The sequence below is a fragment of the Phaethon aethereus genome (assembly GCF_964289735.1).
Source record: "Phaethon aethereus genome assembly, chromosome: 1".
Lineage (NCBI taxonomy): Eukaryota > Metazoa > Chordata > Aves > Phaethontiformes > Phaethontidae > Phaethon > Phaethon aethereus.
The window spans coordinates 11,297,024-11,316,808 of NC_138575.1; the positions used below are offsets into that span (position 1 = coordinate 11,297,024).

Consider the following 19,785-nt stretch of genomic DNA (forward strand, 5'->3'; position numbering starts at 1 on the left):
ACACAAATCCCATGAAAAAGGCTTATCACAAATAATAGTGCAGACCTGGAAGTTTTTAATTAGTGTGTGAGATTTAATATCCTGAGAAAGTAGTTCTTTAATAAAATTATGCTTTGGGGAAAAATGAAATTCAAGTTACTCATTTGCCCATATCATGGATAATATGGGGAAATATTTCTAGACTTGGATGTTATTGAACTGCTTGATATTTGCCATTTTTTAAATAAATATAGTTTGATTTTTAAAAGATCTTTTTTCCAAGTCCTGTTTTAAAATCCTACTTTAAATTACTTTCTAACCCATTTCTTACAGCCCATGTTCAAACACAGTAATTGCAGTTAATTTACTGTATTGCTGAACTTTTTGTTCACTTTAAAGACAGGAGGTAAATCAGTATTTCTACTCATGGATACTGAAGGAAAAAAAAAGGTATTAGCTGGTAATCCCCTTATTCTGTCTGTGCCATTTCACTTACGTAAAATTTCAAAGCTAGAACAAACGAGGTCGGAGAAGTTGACATTCTTTCCTTTTTTCCTTCTTTGCAGACTTTTATTCCCTATAGTTATTCTCTTTAGCAACAGAAGTAATTTTTTATTTGTGGTAGGCCATATTTATCTTTCTTTTCTGAAGAGTCTAATTGTGCCTTAAACTGCGTGTCAGACTATAGAAGGGATTAAACTAAAACTACCTGGCTTATTTGTAATAGGATTTATTAGGTTGCTTTAAATCTTATTTAGGCTAAAGGTATTAGGTGAACTTTTTTTAATACATGTTGTTATTCAAGGGGATACAAGAAAATACTGTCTAAATTTAAAGCAGATGGATTTTAACAAAAATTAATGAAGCATTTATAGGCATTTACACTAATTTCATCCAGTATGTCTATGAAAGATGAAATAAACCAGTATTATTAATATTTTTACTGCTGCATACTGAGCAACATGACTCATAGTTCTTTCACTAGTGTTTTGTGTCTTTTCAAAATGTGTGGGACTAATATGATTTTAAAATGTTCTCCAAATTTGTATCTGTAATTCTAAGAACGTATTTTTAAACTGAACCGTCAAAATCAGACATATATTTGTAATATGGTTTGGTTTTATTTAATTTTTGATTTCTTTCCCTACCTCATTACTTGCAGAACAAAAGAATCCTCGTCGGTATCAGTAGTAGCAGACTAACTGCAATATAAAGGAGTTTTTATATGTTGCCTCTTTTTGCTTGCTTTAGCACATTTTGTATAAAATACTTAGGTCTTATGGGATGTATGCTGTTTTAAAAAAAAAAATCAAATAATCATATTTGGCCTTAATCTCAGATTTTAAAATATGCACTAATAATGATGCAGTAGTATCTATTTGCAATATAATCTACTACACTAATTTTAGGTTTGCCTCCAGTTCAATAAAATGTTCGAAGTATGGAGTCCTTTAACAAAAACTGTTCTTTTCTTTTTTGAAGAAGTTCATTGTCTTGTAGCATCTCTCTAGCAAAAAAAGTCAAAGAGTGTTTTTTTTTGCTTTCATACTATGTCTACAATAGTTTTGGAACTGCTACTTTTAGGAAAAAAGGATAATTATGATGTCTAAATTAAAACATTACATTAATTTCTTAGTATATGAAAAGCTGCAGAAAACTGGTTTCTCCCCCTATTTAAAAAAAAAAAATAAAACTCAGGTAGTCCATTATAGTGTCTCACAAAGTACTAGAATTGATTTTAGCCCTTCAACCTCCCCTGCATGCCTAACCCTGTTTTGGGCTACATCACAGGATCTAAGTTAGGTAGATTCTCTAGCAAGCCTCACATACAGACCTGAGGGCTGGTGGTGATGGAATCTTAATCACAGCTTCCATGAAAGCAACATTTCTGAATAGATAGTATTAGATGTTTGTTGAAAATCTTAGGATTTCGAGATTGTGGTTTGTTTTTTTTTCTTTCATGAATGAAATGCAAACATCTCTTGTGGAAAAGCAGATACTTCAAAAATCACACATACAATGTTTCCACTGAAAAAGAGGTTTGGCCAGTTGATGGGCTCTGTATTTCATGGACAGTTCTTGGAATTGTAGCATAGGATTTACAGAGCAGGTTTTCCTACAGAAGCCATTACATGGTAGTGATGACAAGGGTCTTTCATCTTTGGTAAAGGAGGATATACAGCTTTTACCAACAAATGACATAGTTATATTATCATGACATACTGTATGTAATTATCTGTAGAGTCAGGTATGTCTTGCTGCAATGCAGTCCCTTTGTGTTGCTCTTGAAATAATTTGATTGAAAAAAAGTATTATTTCCTGTGATGAGAAGCCAACTTCAGCTCCATTCACATAATCCTGAGTAGAGGTTAGGCATTTGACTAGTTGAATCAATAGACTCTGTCTGTAAACTTGCTCCATAGAGAATGAAAACGTGAGTGTAAGTTAGTGTTGGTGTGAATCCAAATTTCATCTGCAGATGTTCTGAAAGATGATATTTTCCCATGCTTTTCTTCGATTTGATGAATCGGTGTGTTTCTTCAAATCTGTAGACATAGAGATCATAAAGACCAGAAACTTTGGGTTCTGTGTGATGAAATTTAGGAAGTTGTTAATACTACCCAATATGTATTGTTTCCCATTGGAATTATTTTATACCCAAAGCTGGGAAACAAAGTACTATTGAAATGAAAAGCAATGTAAAGACAGTGAAACAATTAACTTCATCGGATAATGATATCAATGAAAGCATTGAAAAAAAAAAGATTATTAAGGTGGAATAGAAGAAAATAGTGAGAGTCACAAATAAAACATTCATTACATGGTCTTTCATGTAGTTTTTGTATGCCTTGCATGTCTTTGACGGATACTGAAACTGCTCAGAAAAGGGAATTAATGACAGTGAAAACAACCCTTCAGTTTTCCAACTGCATAAGTTTTGTAAACTTGTGTAATCACTGACATTATGCTAAAGTTTCTAATTTATGCATATGGTCTCCTAAAGTTATTCTTCCATAAATTCAGCTTCAGGACTGCCTTACTAAATCCCTTCATTCATGAACAGAAGTAACAGTATGTACCCCTCTTTCTCATAGCATTACTGGATAAAGAAAATACATAACTATCTAGGATATCTACATTGTATCTTAGGCTTGCTGAATAAGTGTGCAGTATTCCCTGATGGCAGAAGTATATAGCAGTGGGAAGATTCAAATTCTTTGTTTCAAGGAGCTAATAAATAACTAAACTACTTGCTTGTGAACCAGCCACAAAGAAATTTGGTTTTGTCTGGTAGAAGTGGATAAATTATGAAATATTGTCCTCTAAAGATCTAAATGATCCATGAATCTAATTCTTGAACTGTACAGCCTGCAGTGTTTTGCAGCACTGTGTATCTCATATTTTCTTCACATACTCTTCTGTTTACAACAATCAAGTAACAAGTGAATAAACAATTAGCTTTGGTCTTTAACGATGAAAGGAATTTCCTCCTGTGTCTGTAGCACACTGAGGTCTGGCTTAGTTACCCAGATACTGATAAGAAACCAACGGACCTGCGGACAGAGCAGTGTCTTGATGGAAAAGTGCATTTTGAGGGGAAAGAAGAGAGGATGAGATCATTTTAATAGCTTTTACCTCCAAATGTCATTTAGCTCAGCTATAATATATTTCATGTTTGGACCTCAGAAAGGTCACAAAGGAGAATGAACAATATCATTATTTATGAAGTGAGGAAAACAATGGTTTATAGAGATGAACTGCATTACCTCGTAGCACATGTCACGGTACTTTTTTAGTGCAAGGAATAACGGTCATTGGCTTACCCACTTAAAAAATATTTACTGAAATCATTCTTTGCAGTTGGTATTTATAAAAGAAAAAAACATTTCTTGTGGTTAATTTTTATTTAGACGCATAAATCCAAAGATATTACCAAAAACAAAACTGAAAATATAAATAAAGGTTATTTTTGGATGTTAACAGCAATTGTCTATTTTAAACAAGCTGCTGGACATGAAGAAATGTAACTTCTTCTCCTTTATTTGTTCAAAATCTATAATGGGACTTTAAAAAATGCGATGTACATATATGTGTCTATTTCATACAGAAATGCACGTAACAATTGCTTACTTTCATTCAAAAAAGTATAGGGCACATTACAGCAATTCTATTTAGTGGAAAACTACTACAGTGAACTGAACTCTTTAAGGCTTTTAAGTGGCTCAGTAACATTTCAAGAGGAAACAAAGCTGTATTCCATAGGAAATATCCCAATTTTCAAACTGCTGTAGACATTGCACTGAATGAAGTGTCTAACTGGTTTTGCAATGGAAACTAGTAATTTTCTCCTTCAGTGCTTTGCTTGAATTACATGGTACAGCATTTCCACTGAGCTGCCAGGATCCACTCTATGCTACAACAGCCAGACTCGCCTGTGATATATTTTCCCAGATTTTATTTTCACTGTGGGAGGTGAATAAAACAATAAACGTGTGTGCAACAAATACTTAACCCACTTAGCAATGCCCATGTGTCATTGTATCTATTGCCTGCTGGATGTCATGGTGCATAATTGCATAGTGAGAGAGTCATATGTCTGTAAAAGACACAGCTTTATGGAAGTCTTTTATAAGCTCTGGCTTTTGTCCAACGTTACATGTACTTTTCTAGCAGGCTTTCTGAGTGACTTATGTAGCTTATCAGGGAAGAAGCATTAAATGAATGAAGTTAAACAAACGCAAACATGGAAAATATCACATGAAACAGAGAGCAAGCAAAGGTCTGATTCTGTCATATTGCAATGAAAATGCATAAAGAAATGTGGGTTTATTTTAAAATGTATAATAATAATAATAAGTAAACTTTATTCTCTACTTTCAAACTAACAGAATTACTGTTCTTTCTCTTACAGAATAACGATATAATCTATTACAATGCAAAAGATGATCAGAATGATGTAAGTAATATGTTTCTTTTTGTTTCATTGCCTGTAATCTCAGAAAATTAAGGACTGAAAATATTAATGAAACTCTAGGACTAGCATTTAAATATTTTGCAGAAGTAAGAAACCAAGAAACTTAGAAATGTCTTTAAAAGTTTCCTTAAGTGCCAGATAATATTTATGTTCTATTTTCTTAAAGTCTGTTTTCCCTCATACAGTCTTGAGTTACTGATCAGGCAGGGAGTGTGCTGGGAGAAAAAAGACCCTGACAGCAGTATCATTCCCTTTTTGAAATGTAATAAAGTCATAATTATAGGACTGGAGAATCAAAATGATTAATGTAAATAATTTACTTTACTCTGAATGAACCATATTCTGCCCCTATTTTCCAAGATCATATTATCTTGTTCTGTATTCTTTGTAAGAAATTTTTTACATGAGGGGAAAGCAGATGTAAAACGTTATTGAATAACTATTTTCATGCACTTTGTGATCACTCATATGACTGTTATAAGCTTTGGGGAAATTGAAAATCCAGTCTCAAATATAGACAAAATTTATGATGTTTCAATTACTGGTTCTACTAAAACTCCTACTTTAAGTGGTTTGAAGTTTCTTATCTGGCTTTAACAATTAAAAATCTTCATGTCTTCTGGGGAGAAGACAAGTTATCCTCACCTTCACTTGAGATAATACAACTGCTTGTCTTCATTATAGATTTAATTTATAAAACCACAGAAAAAATGTTGTAAATGTATTAATCAGAATTGCTAGCATGCTTCATTTGCACTTTTTAATCAAGTATTCTTTAGAGATTGATGGCATCACTATTGTAATTGATGCTTCTGCTGTAAGGCAATTAAAGAAGGTACATAGATCATGTCAAGCAGAACTATTTGATATGCTTTTACAGAGTTACGAGGAGTGGAATTCAGATGCAACAAAGTCTACTGTCCCGAATTTTAAAATTTGCATGCTTTAAGTAAAATTCATTAAAAGTAACATACATTTGAAAAATATTGGTCTCTTCTGCTAAATTCACTGGAATTGCAGGTGCTAATGACTTCTGGAAACCGAATTACAAAGCTTGAACATTGGATTTTGAATCTCGATGTACCATAAAGCGACGGTAGATTGTGTGAAGTAAAAGACTCTGCAGTATCTCTTATAATTACATAGTATTGGGAAAACTCTTGAGGTGACTACTTCTGCAACTTGAATCCAAATCTGTTAGACAATGGAAATGCTATTCCAGAGTTTATTCTCATTTTCTTTGATTTTCCTCATGATTATTTTTCTTCCCCCAGAAAAAAAACCAACATAACACCAACAAAAATCCCACCACAAAAACCCCACCAAATTTCTTTCACCAGGTGTTCTATATGTATTTCTGTGGCCGTTTTGTTTCTTTTATGTCTTTTTGAACACTTAGTAAGAATTTTCTAACAACCTTTCATGTCGAGTTAAGAAGAGTTCCTTGTGAGTCAGGACAAATCTGTCAAGAAACAAGTAACACCGTAACATGGCATCAACAGCACAAAGTGTAATACCAAAACCCAACACCACTTAATTTTTTTCATTGTGATTCAAAATATTTCAAAATAATAACTTAAGTCCTAGGACTTTCAACTTAGAGGGCTGAAATATTTTGCAGAGTTGTGCTGTATGGATTTTGTAAAATATAAAAATAGAGCATTAAGATTGTGGTTCTGTTTGAGTTGCCAGTATGTTTATAAGGCTATATGTGTTGAAATAATTATTTTTCTTTCCTTCATAACAGTCCTCAAGTCAAAAGATTAAAGAGGGAGGAAATCTTTTGGTTTGTTTTACTTGTAATCTCTGTATTTAATTCTAAGTTTAGAAAACAATGTGAAGGGAAAAGATACCAAGAAAGTACAGTATTTAGAAGCTCTGGTTGTTCAAGAGCATGTGCTTTCTGTCAGTCATTTAAGCTTTTTTTGGACAGCTAATCAGAACAAATGTTTTGACTTACAGAGATACCATTAAAAAGTTCCCCATGAGTTCTAATTACACCATGAAAAGAGAGGCCAGTCTCAGTTATCTCCACCACCGATACCTTGTTGGTTCAGTGTATCAGCTAAGAGCTGGATTTCTAGATGAACATACTGGAATTCTGTTTCTTGCTATTTAGTAAAGGTGAACATTTGATAATGGTGCTAAATATTACCCTCTTTAAGCTGTAGTATCAGTGGTATTTCTTAATAAACAAAATAAATCTTATCTATGTTATAGAAAAAGAAAAATTACTTAAGAGATGTAATTTATATACGTAGATTTGGATCCCTTTTAAAGGCTCAGTACTTCAGGAACCACTAAGATGTATCTTTCAAAAAAAGGCTCTTCCATATGTCTTGAGTTTTTCACTGTAAAAATTTTTATGCAAATATTTCTTTAAAAATTTAAAATGTAGGAATTATTTTCCTTTATCAGTAAAGTTGAGGCTGATGAGATCAATGCAGATTAGGAATCCAAGAAAAAAATGTATTTTAGTTGTAGCACTTTTTGGGGAATAGAAAGTGATGGGTATGCTTACTGATGATTTCCATCTCATTAAGGTGGTAAGAATCAATTAAATACTTTTTGGTAAAACACTTTGGAAGTGTGAAAAGAGCTGTATTTGTGCCTGTGCTGTCATTGTGTTCAGTAATCTAACTTAAAAGAAGCAGCAATAAGAATGAGAAGATTAGTGATCTGATACTGAATTTTTGTTAAGAAAAAAACTTGCATCCAAGTCTAAACTGTGTAGGCAAACAACACAGACTCTTCTCCCCTGTTCCTGCCTGAACAACTGCTGGACTTCTGCTTCCAGGTCCTTTGTTAGTTTTGGTGAAATGGGTGAGACTGTTTAGGTAGCATCTTCTTTTAGAGAGAGATTTTAATAGAATCATCTCTGAAGCACGGCTAGTAAAACTGCCTTTGCCATCCCTTCTTTGCTTTCTCTAACAAGCTCTTACTTTTTGCTCTTCCATGCTATGAGCCTTTCTTTAATCACAGGACATAATACTATGCTTGTTATTTTTTAGTACAAGTAGGAATAATTAGTAGTGGTAATTTATTTATTAAAATTAGATATCTAAGCTAGTCACTGTAGATACTGTTGGAGAGCTGTTCAGTTTATTCTGAGATAGGCGTCTAAGATCAGCTGAATCACTTCTAGATGTGTGTTTCTCCCTGTGGACCAGGTTCTTACAACAGACCCTTTTAGATCTTAACTTTTAGATGTCAAAGAAATCAGTCTCATAGGTCCTGTCTGCCAGTCTTTATTTGTCTCTGCTCATGCTTTTAAAATTACAGCTTTACCAGAAGAATAATTCTCCAACTTGAATTTTGTTTCCCTATGTTTTCTGGTGTATGTTAATATGCTGCAGTATAGTTTGCTTTCCTTCTTCCTGTTTATATACTGCATTCAGGAGATCCTTTGCTCTCATTTTTCATCTGCTGTCTCGATGGGCCTTTTTGAATCTAATGACTGTGTTTGCTTGGACTTAAAAAAAAAAACAAAAAAAAAACAAGCATGTGAAGACCGGTCATTCTTTGGCCTTTGGATTCTCAGTCTCTCAGATAAAAAAATCAATTTCTAACCCCTTAGTCCATCAATCAGTAATACACCTTTTGTACTCTTTATCCTACAACAGCAATTAGATTCTACTTGCTTATTTCCCGCACAGCACTGTAATGTCTGAGCACTTCATGATAATTAATGAATTTTATCCTCACAACAAGGTAGGAGATATTATATCCCCATTTTTCATATCTCATAGGAAGATAATGGCCAAACATAATTTAATACAGGTCTCTCGGGTTTTCATTCACTGTCTTATTCCCTAGAACCCTTTCGGTCTGGTATATTGCGGTATGTGTCGTGTACTTTAATTTGCAGGTGTCAACTGCTTGTGTTGTATGACTCTTTGGACAAATGCTGCAGTGCTTCTGTTGGACAGCTGAGTGGTACGGCATTAAGATGTCCTTTCTCATAAGTTTTAATATTGCTTTGCCTGTTTATGGTCATCTCCTCCCTACCCTGTTTATGGTCATCTTTGCTTCACTATTCAGTTCTTTCCTTGTTTTTGTACCGGTCTCCATTTTCTTTCCAGTGATACCACATCTTCTTTATAGGTCCTTTCTAATCTAATATTTCTGTTTCTACGTGTTCAGCTAATCCACCTCTTCACTATGCATTGAGTTGCTCGATTGCTTGATTTTTATACGTCCTTTGATACCTTCCTTAACATTTTTCTCATCTCCTCTTTGCATCTTGCTCTGTTTCTACCTTTTTAGAACAATTTCTTGTCATAGTGTTATAAACTTTGTCATGGTTTAGCCCCAGCGGGCAACTAAGCCCCACACAGCCCCTCGCTCACTCCCCGCTGGTGGGATGGGGGAGAGAATCAGAAGACTAAAAGTGAGAAAACTCATGGGTTGAGATAAAAACAGTTTAACATGTAAAGCAAAAGCTGCTCATGCAAGCAAAGCAAAATAAGGAATTCATTCACTACTCCTTATGGACAGGCAGGTCTTCAGCCAAGGAAGCAGGTCTCCATCACTGCTTAGGAACAACTGAAAATATCAGCACATTATCAACATTTTTTCATCCCTTGCACTAGCTTCTGTGAAGAAAATTAACTCTATCCCAGCTGAAACTGGGACAACTCCTTCCTGTTCAAGCTATAACAGTGAAATTTTTTCAGTGATTTAACTGAAAGGACCAAGTTTTACAAATAAACAAATATTTCTTTGACATGAAACCAGCCGCACCTCATTGGAAGTTTGCAGCAACTTTGCACGTCTTACTCTTAAGTCTCTAACTAGGAGCAGACAGGTGCATTTCTTGGCAAGAGTTGTGTCCCTAGTCAGCAAAATGATTTACTTGAGATTTCCTTCATGCAGTCCCATGCTGGATTACAGTCATGACTAACCAAGCAGTACTGGTACAGTTATCAATAATGTTTTATGTGATAGTAAAACTATTTATTTTCTTTTACTGAATTAACATGAAGCTCTAGAATTATGGGTCTGTTAGGGTAGCGAGTACCTGCACAAAATGTGAATTCACTCTATGACTAGGGTCAAAGTATGGGCTCCACTATAGAGAAGCAATCTGGAGCATGCCTATGGCTGTTTTAAATATGAAAACCAAGGGTTTATTACTTTATAAAACTTGCAGGGAGAAATGTTTTAAAACTGATAAGCTTTGTCGCATGGTTTAGACAGTATTCCTAATTCAATTATGTCTTGCTATTTTAGAATAATATCTGAAACACTAACTCTGAGATTAAAATTCCAGCATAAATTCAGCTATCAATTTTTTTTAAATAATAATGAATGAAAAAAAAAAGGTACCTCTACCCTAAACACTACAGGCTTGAGGAAGAGTGGCTTGAAAGCTGCCCGATAAAAAAGGACCTGGGAGTGCTGGTCGACAGCCGGCTGAACATGAGCCGGCAGTGTGTCCAGGTGGCCAAGGCAGCCAACAGGGTCCTGGCCTGTATCAGCAATGGTGTGGCCAGCAGGAGTAGGGAAGTGATCGTGCCCCTGTACTCGGCACTGGTGAGGCCGCACCTTGAATCCTGTGTTCAGTTTTGGGCCCCTCACTACAAGAAGGACATTGAGTTTCTGGAACGTGTCCAGAGAAGGGCAACAAAGCTGATGAGGAGTCTGGAGTACAAGTCTTATGAGGAGCGGCTGAGGGAACTGGCGTTGTTCAGTCTGGAGAAGAGGAGGCTGAGAGGAGACCTTATCGCTCTCTACAACTACCTGAAATGGGGTTGTGGTGAGGTGGGTGTTGGTCTCTTCTCCCAAGTAGTAAGTGATGGGATGAGAGAAGATGGCCTCAACTTTCCCCAGGGGAGGTTTAGAATAGATATTAGGAAAAGTTTCTTTACTGAGAGAGTGGTCAAGCATTGGACCAGGCTGCCCATGGAGGTGGTAGAGTCACCATCACTGGAAGTGATGTGAAAAAGTGAAGTTCAAAAAACATGTGGACGTGGTACTTCAGGACATGGTTTAGCGGGCTTGGTGGTGTTGGGTAGGTGGTTGGACTTGATCTTAAAGGTCTTTTCAAGCCTTAATGATTCTATGCTTTGTGATTTACATCAGATTGAAAACTGTTGTAAAACTAAGAAAAGATAATGAAGTGAGAATTTAAACATAATTTCCCAAAATGCCTGGTGGGTTTTGCATACTAAAATTCTGGGCATATAAGGTAGAATGCATCAGATGGAGAACATAGGAAGTGATTGTAATAATCTTTTGCCTGCTCTTTTGTAAGTGTTTTTTAGAACACCTTTATCATCCTTGGAAAATGTCAGTAAGCTGTAACCCGTTCTCTTTCCATCCACCAAATCTGTCTCCTATTTTAAAATGAGAGATGGGAAAATTTTCAAACAGGACACATCCCCCCACTTGCTTCAGAAAGGACTCATCCTATGCCTTTTAGAAAACAAAGTAATCTCCACACCTCAAATTTTCTTCTTTTTTTTTTTTTTAAATGTGCATTTATGGGCAAAGTAAATATTAGGCAGAAGTAAGTTGAGAACAGAATGGTTATCTAAGAGGCCCACTCCTTATAGGTCTTCTTCTTCCCCAGAAGAGACACTGAGATTGAGAGACATGCTGTCAGGGGCACTGGAAGTTTACTAAGTGTTTGCTTACATAGGTTTAAACATATTTTTTTTCCTCTACTTATTAATGGTATGAAAATATTGCAAAATTGGCTTTGATTTGCATCTACAATTAACTTAATAAAAAGGAGTCTAATAAAGAATTAGCCCAGGTTTACTTGAAACCAATTCTGAACTTACTCTAGATTTGATCAAAGAAATGCTGAATTTCAGGAATTTCCTGGTTTTTCTCATAACATGCATTGAAAAATGGCAGAATGATTTGATTTATTGAACAAGTATAGCACGTTATGCATTTTGTAGGTGGGTTTTCTCTGTAAGCTTTTGTCCCAGGATCTGCATGTTAGGTCAGGTAGAGCCCTTGAGGGGAGATGGCACCTGAATATGGTCAGTTGGGTGAAGGGTCTGGAGTCAGGGAGGGCAGATGAGGGACTCCAGGGCTCAAGTCTCAAAGATAACAGGTATAAAGAGACTTTTCTAGAGACTGAAAGGTTGATGTCAGGTTTCTGCAAGTCCAAAAGCTGCCAGTTGCTGGACTGAAAATTGAGACTGAATGTAAAGACCTGCCCTGACAGTGTAGAGAAAGCTGGGCTGGGCATTGCTTTACCTATTACATGTCATACAACAAATATGAACTAAGGGGGGTTTAACCTTATTCTGATAATACATACCTTTAGAAATCTCCCTTGTATTCGCATATGTAAGAGGAGTTCTATCTCAGTGCTTTGACTGGCCCTGGATGCCAGCATAAAAGCAACAAAATCAAAAGTAACAAAATCAATATCCTACCATCTAGTTTTAGCTACAAGTGGATTTTAAAGCTTCCTTTCCTTCCTGAGCTGAACCTACTAATTTTTTCCACTTTTCATAGACTATGAGGAATAGGCACTTCCAGTAGGAAATTAGTGTCAAATAATTTAGGATTAATTAAGTGCTAGGCTGTAGAAGACCTAGTCTCCTTTTACAATAGCACTAGTAGTACTATGTTAGTACTATTGCCTAACAACAGTAGCCAGCAAACTTCCTTATCTACGGTTGTGTGGTGCTTGTATTCCCTCTGCTTTCATTGTATGACAACTGATATGGTTTGACATTGTAACATCATAGGAAACTATATGAAATAGATACAGTCATGATTATTATATGTCATGTTTCTTTCTATCTTCTCTTTGTCCTTTACTTCTCCGATGTTGAAAAAAATTCTTTAAATGAGTCATAAAAATTTGCCCCAGCTATTCTCCTCTGTGATGGTAAAATTGGGCAAAGTATATTTCATACAGATTGGAAAATGCAGTTAGATAGCTCAACAATAAATGATTTGTACACCCCTGTTCTCAAGAAAGAACCAACAAGTTCTGTTGCACTTACTGCACCTACAGCAGGTCTCTTCAGGAATTAATTTTGTTGTTGCTGTTCTTCAGGTGTGTAAGTTGCAGCTACTTTTAGATTAATTTTCTTCTCATCCTGAACCTACTAGGGTTTTTTAGCAGGACAAGGTATTGCAGATATCTGAAAAAAAAAAAAAAAGTACCTAGTACTCATATTTTCTGTTCAGTGTTGAATCTCTTGATGGTATGTGGTAGAACTAGGCATGTGACAATTTCCCTGGAAAATACAAATTAGCACTTGTTTTAGATGATATTTTGTACATTCTTGAATTCTCATGATACTGATATGGACTCATGGCTAAGTTTGTATGTAGGCTGAAATATTGCATGGGGAAGTTAAATGATGTTTGAGGGAGGTATTTTGAGTATAAACTCTTTGACAAGTTAGACTGCATCTGTGCCAGAATTATTCTGATTCATGCCAATATGATATGGATTTTGTTGGGGGCTTTCTGGTTTTGGTTTTTTCCCTTCTCACTGTAACAGGTATTAACTATACAGACAAATGTCCTATTTTAGCCTTTTTTATACAGACAGGGGAGATATTTTGCCAGGGTAGTTTGCTCTTAGCCTGACCTGAGCTGTAAGAGTGAAAGAACATTTGTGCTAGTATAAATTATATCTTCCATTATGAAAGACTGTCAAGGTAGGACTGTTGATTCACCTATATAATGAACATTTTTAAAGCCTTAGAGAAGTTTCATTAGAACAAGAATTTCTAATCTGTAATAAATGTCATATTTTTAAACTATATTTTCATTTTGTTAATATATATGTATTGAATATTAACCTATATTTTTAGTACTGGCATGTAGGGCTTGGAATGAATAATTAAGTCTATAATCCATTTAAAATTTTATGAAATGAAGAGGGAAAAAATTGGTAGATTCCCATAGATGTCCTAACCTATTTCCATTTTCAGAAAAATCTCCCTGTTTGTTGTACCTCTTGATTCTTGAGAGTATTCCAAGCCTCTATCCTGTGCTTCTCCAATATACAACATATTCAGATATGTTACTCTTTTAAGTTATTATATTCTAGCTATCATAGAACATACTTACTTTGGTACATACATTGAAAAAATTTCATTTGAATTAATATGATTGAAAATTAACTGCCTTAAGAAGGTAGATCCCTATTTTATCTTTTTTTATGTAACAAATTAATTACGCTTTGGGGACTCTTGTATTTTTCACACTGCGATCTATAACAAAAATAATGTTTATGATTAGAATATAATTCTTGCTGCAGTGAAGATGTAGAAAAAAAACTGTTATAAGATAGCACAATGCATCTTGTCTTTAGTATATGGGGAGGAGGAATAAGCAGGAAAACCATATTTTTACATTCTTTGGTCTTACATCTATTCATCCTTTTTATACAAGAGGACTCACTGGTTTTGTTTCTAGTAACTTCATGGTACCTTGACTTCCAGGCCTTTTAGGAAAATGCATACTCCAGTGTTTTTGCTGTGCACTTTTCTCTCTCATGTCTGGAATCCAGTGTTGTAATTTCTAACAGTGTGATTTGGATGCCATTCTTTGGAAAATAAGCATCGGAACTGATAATAAGGGCATGATTGACACTGGCTGCTTTAGTACTGGGACTTTTTGCATTGTTCACTGAGGAATGTGTCTGTTACCAAGTATCACTGGGAAACATGTCAGGTCTTTCCATTTCAAGGCATTATATGTAAGCTTGAGTCCAACCCACAGGGAGAAAGGCATTCCTTTGAGCTTCCTATTGAAATTATAATGATCTGTGCCACATGGAGCAGGGGTTCTTCCTTTTCTTTTTTTTTTCTTCTTTTTTTTTTTGATTACTCTGGTTAAAAAACTAGGTGTCAGGTTTATATTCCTTTATTCAAATTTTTGCAAGTCTTCTCCTCTCCCAAATGAATATATGTTCAAGGCTGCAATGAAAAATACATCATAATGAAATCTATGACTGCCCCAAAGCTATCTCCTACCTGTGAAACAGAGTTATGAAATAATAATGGCAAGAGTGATAACTGTAGTTGTCAGCGTCCTAAAAAAGATGAGAATGTTCTTAATGTGGAGAATCCTACCTTGAAGGCAAATTTGCACAAAAGAGCAGTGCTTGAAATCTCCCCATGGAGGCTAATTTTATGCCACACCAAAGATCAGAATTCAGCCCTAAAGGTAGTGATTCATCAGTTTAGTGGAAAATTTCTTCCTTCAGGATATTTCCTACTAATATCAAATGCATGAGTGATAACAATTGCAGTGAAAGCAGTGTAATTGTTTATTGGTAAATAAAAGCAACTCCAAAAGCTGAACTTTTTATAGAATGTTTATACCTTTTGAAGCTGTGAATTTTAGGAGCACTTTGTTGCCAGATTATAGATAGCAATGTTGTACGAATGTTTTGACATGTCAGTTTGAAATATGCGGGTCACACTGAGATTATTAAGTGGTACAAAACGAAACGAATGACTGACTCTAATGTTTTCATGTGATTGATCGAAGGTAGAAGTAGGCTTTGAAAACTGCAAGTCAGATCACGAAAACCGGAATGGAGCACTTATAATGTTTTAATAAGATTTACTATTAAGACTCAGGATAGCTAAATCACCCAAATCTTTGATTTGTGTTTTTAAGTTAAAGTAGTTGAAAAAAAGAAAGACAATGTGCTGATAGGTACATCCTCTGTGGTTCTGCTGATCTACTGCCTACTCATATGTCAGATGAAATAAATGACTACATGAACCATCATAAGTATGGCTAAAAGGTAAATATTATAATCACAAAATTGGTTTTAATATTCAGTTGGTATATGGGGCAAAGGAGACACTCTGGAATCCCCATTCTGGGAAGTGTATACAACTATTGTTAGTTGATTGGGAGATTAAGACGAACTTTTACTTTCCTCAGATGACATGAAATGCTGCTTTATTCAGAGACATAATATCGTTTTGGCTTTCTTGGAGATACTTTCAGAGAGGATTATGATTCTGAATATATCCCCAAATAGGGTGTAATCTATGCATTGCACTCTTTGGGGATTTTCAGGGAGTTCCCTGGTGGAACTGTGGTCTGAAATGCAGCACCTCGCCTGTTCCTGCCCTACTCCTGACTGCAGATGAGAGCATTTCTGAACTGGCCAATGTCACCTGCAAAAGCCAGGATCACTTTCCTTGGTCTTTCCATATACCCATTCTCAACATGCTCTGTCGCTATTGTATTTTGGAGAATAGATGAAAAAAAATAAACTGAAGAAGACAACCATGTCTCATAGAAAGCATTTCGTTTGTAGGTGTTTCTAAGTGGATGATCAGTCCATTCTATGAAGTAAAAGGGTTTCTTACTGTATCCAGTGCTATCCTTTCCTGCAGTTCTCTTAATTAACATCTCGTTTCTTGTACTTGTGATAAATATGGCAAAGCAGCAGAGCTTCAGAATTGAAGCCTCTCGTTTTAATGCAAGGCCATTTATTCTGTCGTTCTGCACCTGACTCATGCCTTGAGTAGGGCTGAGTAGGAGGCAATCTGGAGTTTAGCTTCAGAAACGTTTCTTGCCCCCATGGCTGTGAAAGGCCATCTGCGCTTCTGCTTCTGTCTTCTGACTTGAAGTCTTTCAGAGGTTTTAGAGTAGGTATGAAAAGGTGGATTAAACTACTCTTGCAGCTCTTTTTATGGTGTGTATTGCAAATAACTTCTAATACAGTGGGGGATCACATTGTTCAGACCCTAAAAACTTTTCAACTTGGCTTCAGCTGACATAAATATATATGAATTACATATATATGCATATATGTGTGTATATATACATGTGAATAAAGATATGAATATATATAATACAAAGGTTGGTTTTTTTCTGACTTCTCTTTTAGTTCTTTCTGAATCTAAAGGTTGACCTGTTTCTTCTTCCTTTTTTCTTTCTTTTTGATTTTTCTTTCCTAGTTTTTTTTTCTCATTTTGTTTTTGATTTTTTTTTTTGTTTTTCCTTCTAATGTGCTTCTCTTCATGGGCAGAATATCCTTCTAAAATTTCCCTCAGTCTCTGTGTATGCCGTTCTTCTAATTTATTGCATTGTTAGGATTTCACCATACTAGCATTTTTAAAAAACATGTAAATAGTCTTACATAATGTTATGGCAGTTCACTTCAATTATTATATGGTATTTAGTTTGCAGGGAAAGCCTATGGTCCATATGTAACCCAGAGGTCAGTGCATGGTTTAGTGTTACCTACTACTTTTACCTACCTAGATACAGCTGGCAATTAATTAGTGAAGAACTGCATTATATTTATGTGAGCATGAATTAGTGAGTGATGTTTGTATAGTGTTTTGAGCCCCATTAGTGGTAACTCAGAGATTCACAGAAAAAAATAGATTAGGAGGGCTTCTGGGGGTCATGTAGTCCAACCTCATTCTCAAGGCAGGGCTTTACTGTTATTGATGTTGTTATTGACAGAGAAGACAGTACAAATTAAGAAGAAAGAGCAATAACCGATTAGTATGCTGTAGGATGTATAAAATCTGGACCTAACTAGTATGACTGAAGATAAAAATGTGCTGTGAAACAGGATCAGTTGATGGTTTAGAAAAGCAAGGCAAAGACAACTGCATCAGATGAAAAAATCAAATTAATTAAATGTTCACATTCAGTTGGTATTATAACTAATTCCCAATGAAGCATTAAGATGATTTAACAGTTCTTGTTCTCCAGGGATATGATCTTTAATCAGCTATCGGGATGGTAAAAGGTAGGAAGTGTAATTTATTCCAATAAGAGTAGAACAGTTTCTAGTTTGAAATTTAATTGGGTGATGTATGAAAAATCTAAATTATCTAGAGTGCATTTTGGTCTTGAAATTATAGATGACCAAGTATTCCATGGGACAACAATGGATATTTTTATTTTATTTTATTTTATTTTATTACGTATGTTTGAGTACTCTAATGAGATGTGAATGATCAATGATTTGAAAGAGGCTATGAATTTTAAAGGAGGTTGTTTTTTTTTTAATAATTGGGCTTTTCCAAACTGCTCGTAGCATTTAAATCCATTAGAGTAAAATGTGCTTTTATTCTAATATAACCCTATATTCCTAGTGTTGGCTAATGCTATCATCTTATCTAGTCAAGCCATTATTAAAGTCAGTGCTGAAGTAGGCAGTTCTGTATAACCCGTGATAACTTAAGGGCAGGTAGGAAAATCTCTCTTAGTGAACACCCTGATCCTGAACCCCTGAGTTTTCCCAGGCCATCACCCCATATAGAAGAGAACCAAGTTGGGAGGTTCAGATGGGGTTACACATCATGATTCCGAAACTTGTGACCAGGATGTACAACCCAGGAGGGAAATGGAGATGTTGCCTGAACTTTCAGGAATAGAAGGAATAGAATTGGGGACCACTGAAGCTAGTCAGACATACACAAGTCCATGGGAACAGATGGGATGGACCCAAGGGTGCTGATGAGACAGCTCTCCATCATTCTTGAAACACTGTGGAGACTGGGAGAGGTTCCTGATGACTTGGGGGTAGGGAAGTGTCACACCTTCAGGAAGATAAATATGTCGTATCTGCTTAAATATTTAAAATACATATTTAATTGTACCTGACACTGTAGTTAAAGAGAAAACAGGAGAAGACAGAATTTTTGCATACTGATGTTACTCCAACAGACTTTATGCAGCTTTGCTGTGAAGGTTAGCTGTAATCTGTAACAATAAGAAAAGAACATAACTTTCTGGTTCTTAAATAAGAAATCAAGGTTTCAACAAACACTAATTCTAACTCACTGAAATATCATGTCAGTTTTAGGAAAGACAAGCTGATTGCACAAGTCTCTTTAAAATAAATTACATTAATTGCTAATATGCTTAAGCGACTTCAGATTTTCAGCACCTCACCCCGATTTAGATTTCTAATCTAAATCAATCTAACCTCCTTAGCCTTACCTTGTTGGGACACTTACAGAACAGAGCCTCTGCCTCTTCAAATTAGAGGAACATGTACTGTGGCTTGCTTCCTTTGGGCCCGTGGTTGCAAGTAGGTGGTCTCCCTGAACTCAGTGGGCATTACTTGCAACAACAGACTGGCTTAGGCAAGTTATACTTTTAATTTTCAAGTAAACGTCAAGGACATGTAGGAATGATCTTGCCTTATAAAGTGGAACAAGTTCCATTTGGTAGTTGCAGTAGGAATTTGAATACTTATCTTCAGTTTAAAAGTAAATCTGAGCACGTGTGTAGTCCAGCTCCTCTGGGAAAAATATTTGTTGAACAGATTTGAATTTTTAATATGATATATTGCCATGTTCTGTCCCATTTGGACAACTAGTCTACCATGGAATTCCTTTAATACTTGACCAGCCATATGCTGACTATCTTTTCTATATGAGTAATTGTTCATCTCATATCCTTGAAAACAGGCTGTCTCTTTCAGCTTCCTACGTGCAAAATTGTGTAGAAGTTTCATTTAATGATTTGTAAGCTGTAGTTACAAAATGCAAGGATAGGTCCTGTGGATATGTTTCAAAATAAAAATAGTATCAGTGCTTTTAGCAGTTTTCTCCATAACATGGATGATAAAATTCTGGTATAATCATTAGAAATTCAAAATAATTGCTTGTATAATTTTCATTAATTCTTTTATTACGATCTTTTCACCTTGAAGTTCTGTTTACCTTATTGCCAAATGTTCTCTTATATTTTAATGGTGTTCCTTTTTGTTAGAAATTAAGAAAATAGTTATATTATTTACAAGAGACTATAATTCCCTGAGTCATGGTATTTAAGGCACACTCATAGGTGTAATGTCACCTTTTTCAAACAGAAGGTAATTTCCAGGACTTTGGATTTCTGTT

At 35.3% G+C, this 19,785-nt stretch overlaps 1 protein-coding gene across 5 annotated transcripts in view; it reads left to right on the plus strand.

The window, feature by feature from the left end:
* CACNA2D1 (calcium voltage-gated channel auxiliary subunit alpha2delta 1) overlaps positions 1–19,785 on the plus strand; it is a gene marked incomplete at its 5' end in the record, with an annotated part of 423,169 nt that overhangs the window by 216,001 nt on the left and 187,383 nt on the right. For all 5 annotated transcript variants that reach the window (XM_082008681.1, XM_082008682.1, XM_082008683.1 and 2 more), the window contains one exon: positions 4,892–4,936. In XM_082008681.1, the coding sequence (XP_081864807.1) occupies positions 4,892–4,936 (45 nt within the window). The remainder of the gene's footprint in view (positions 1–4,891; positions 4,937–19,785) is intronic.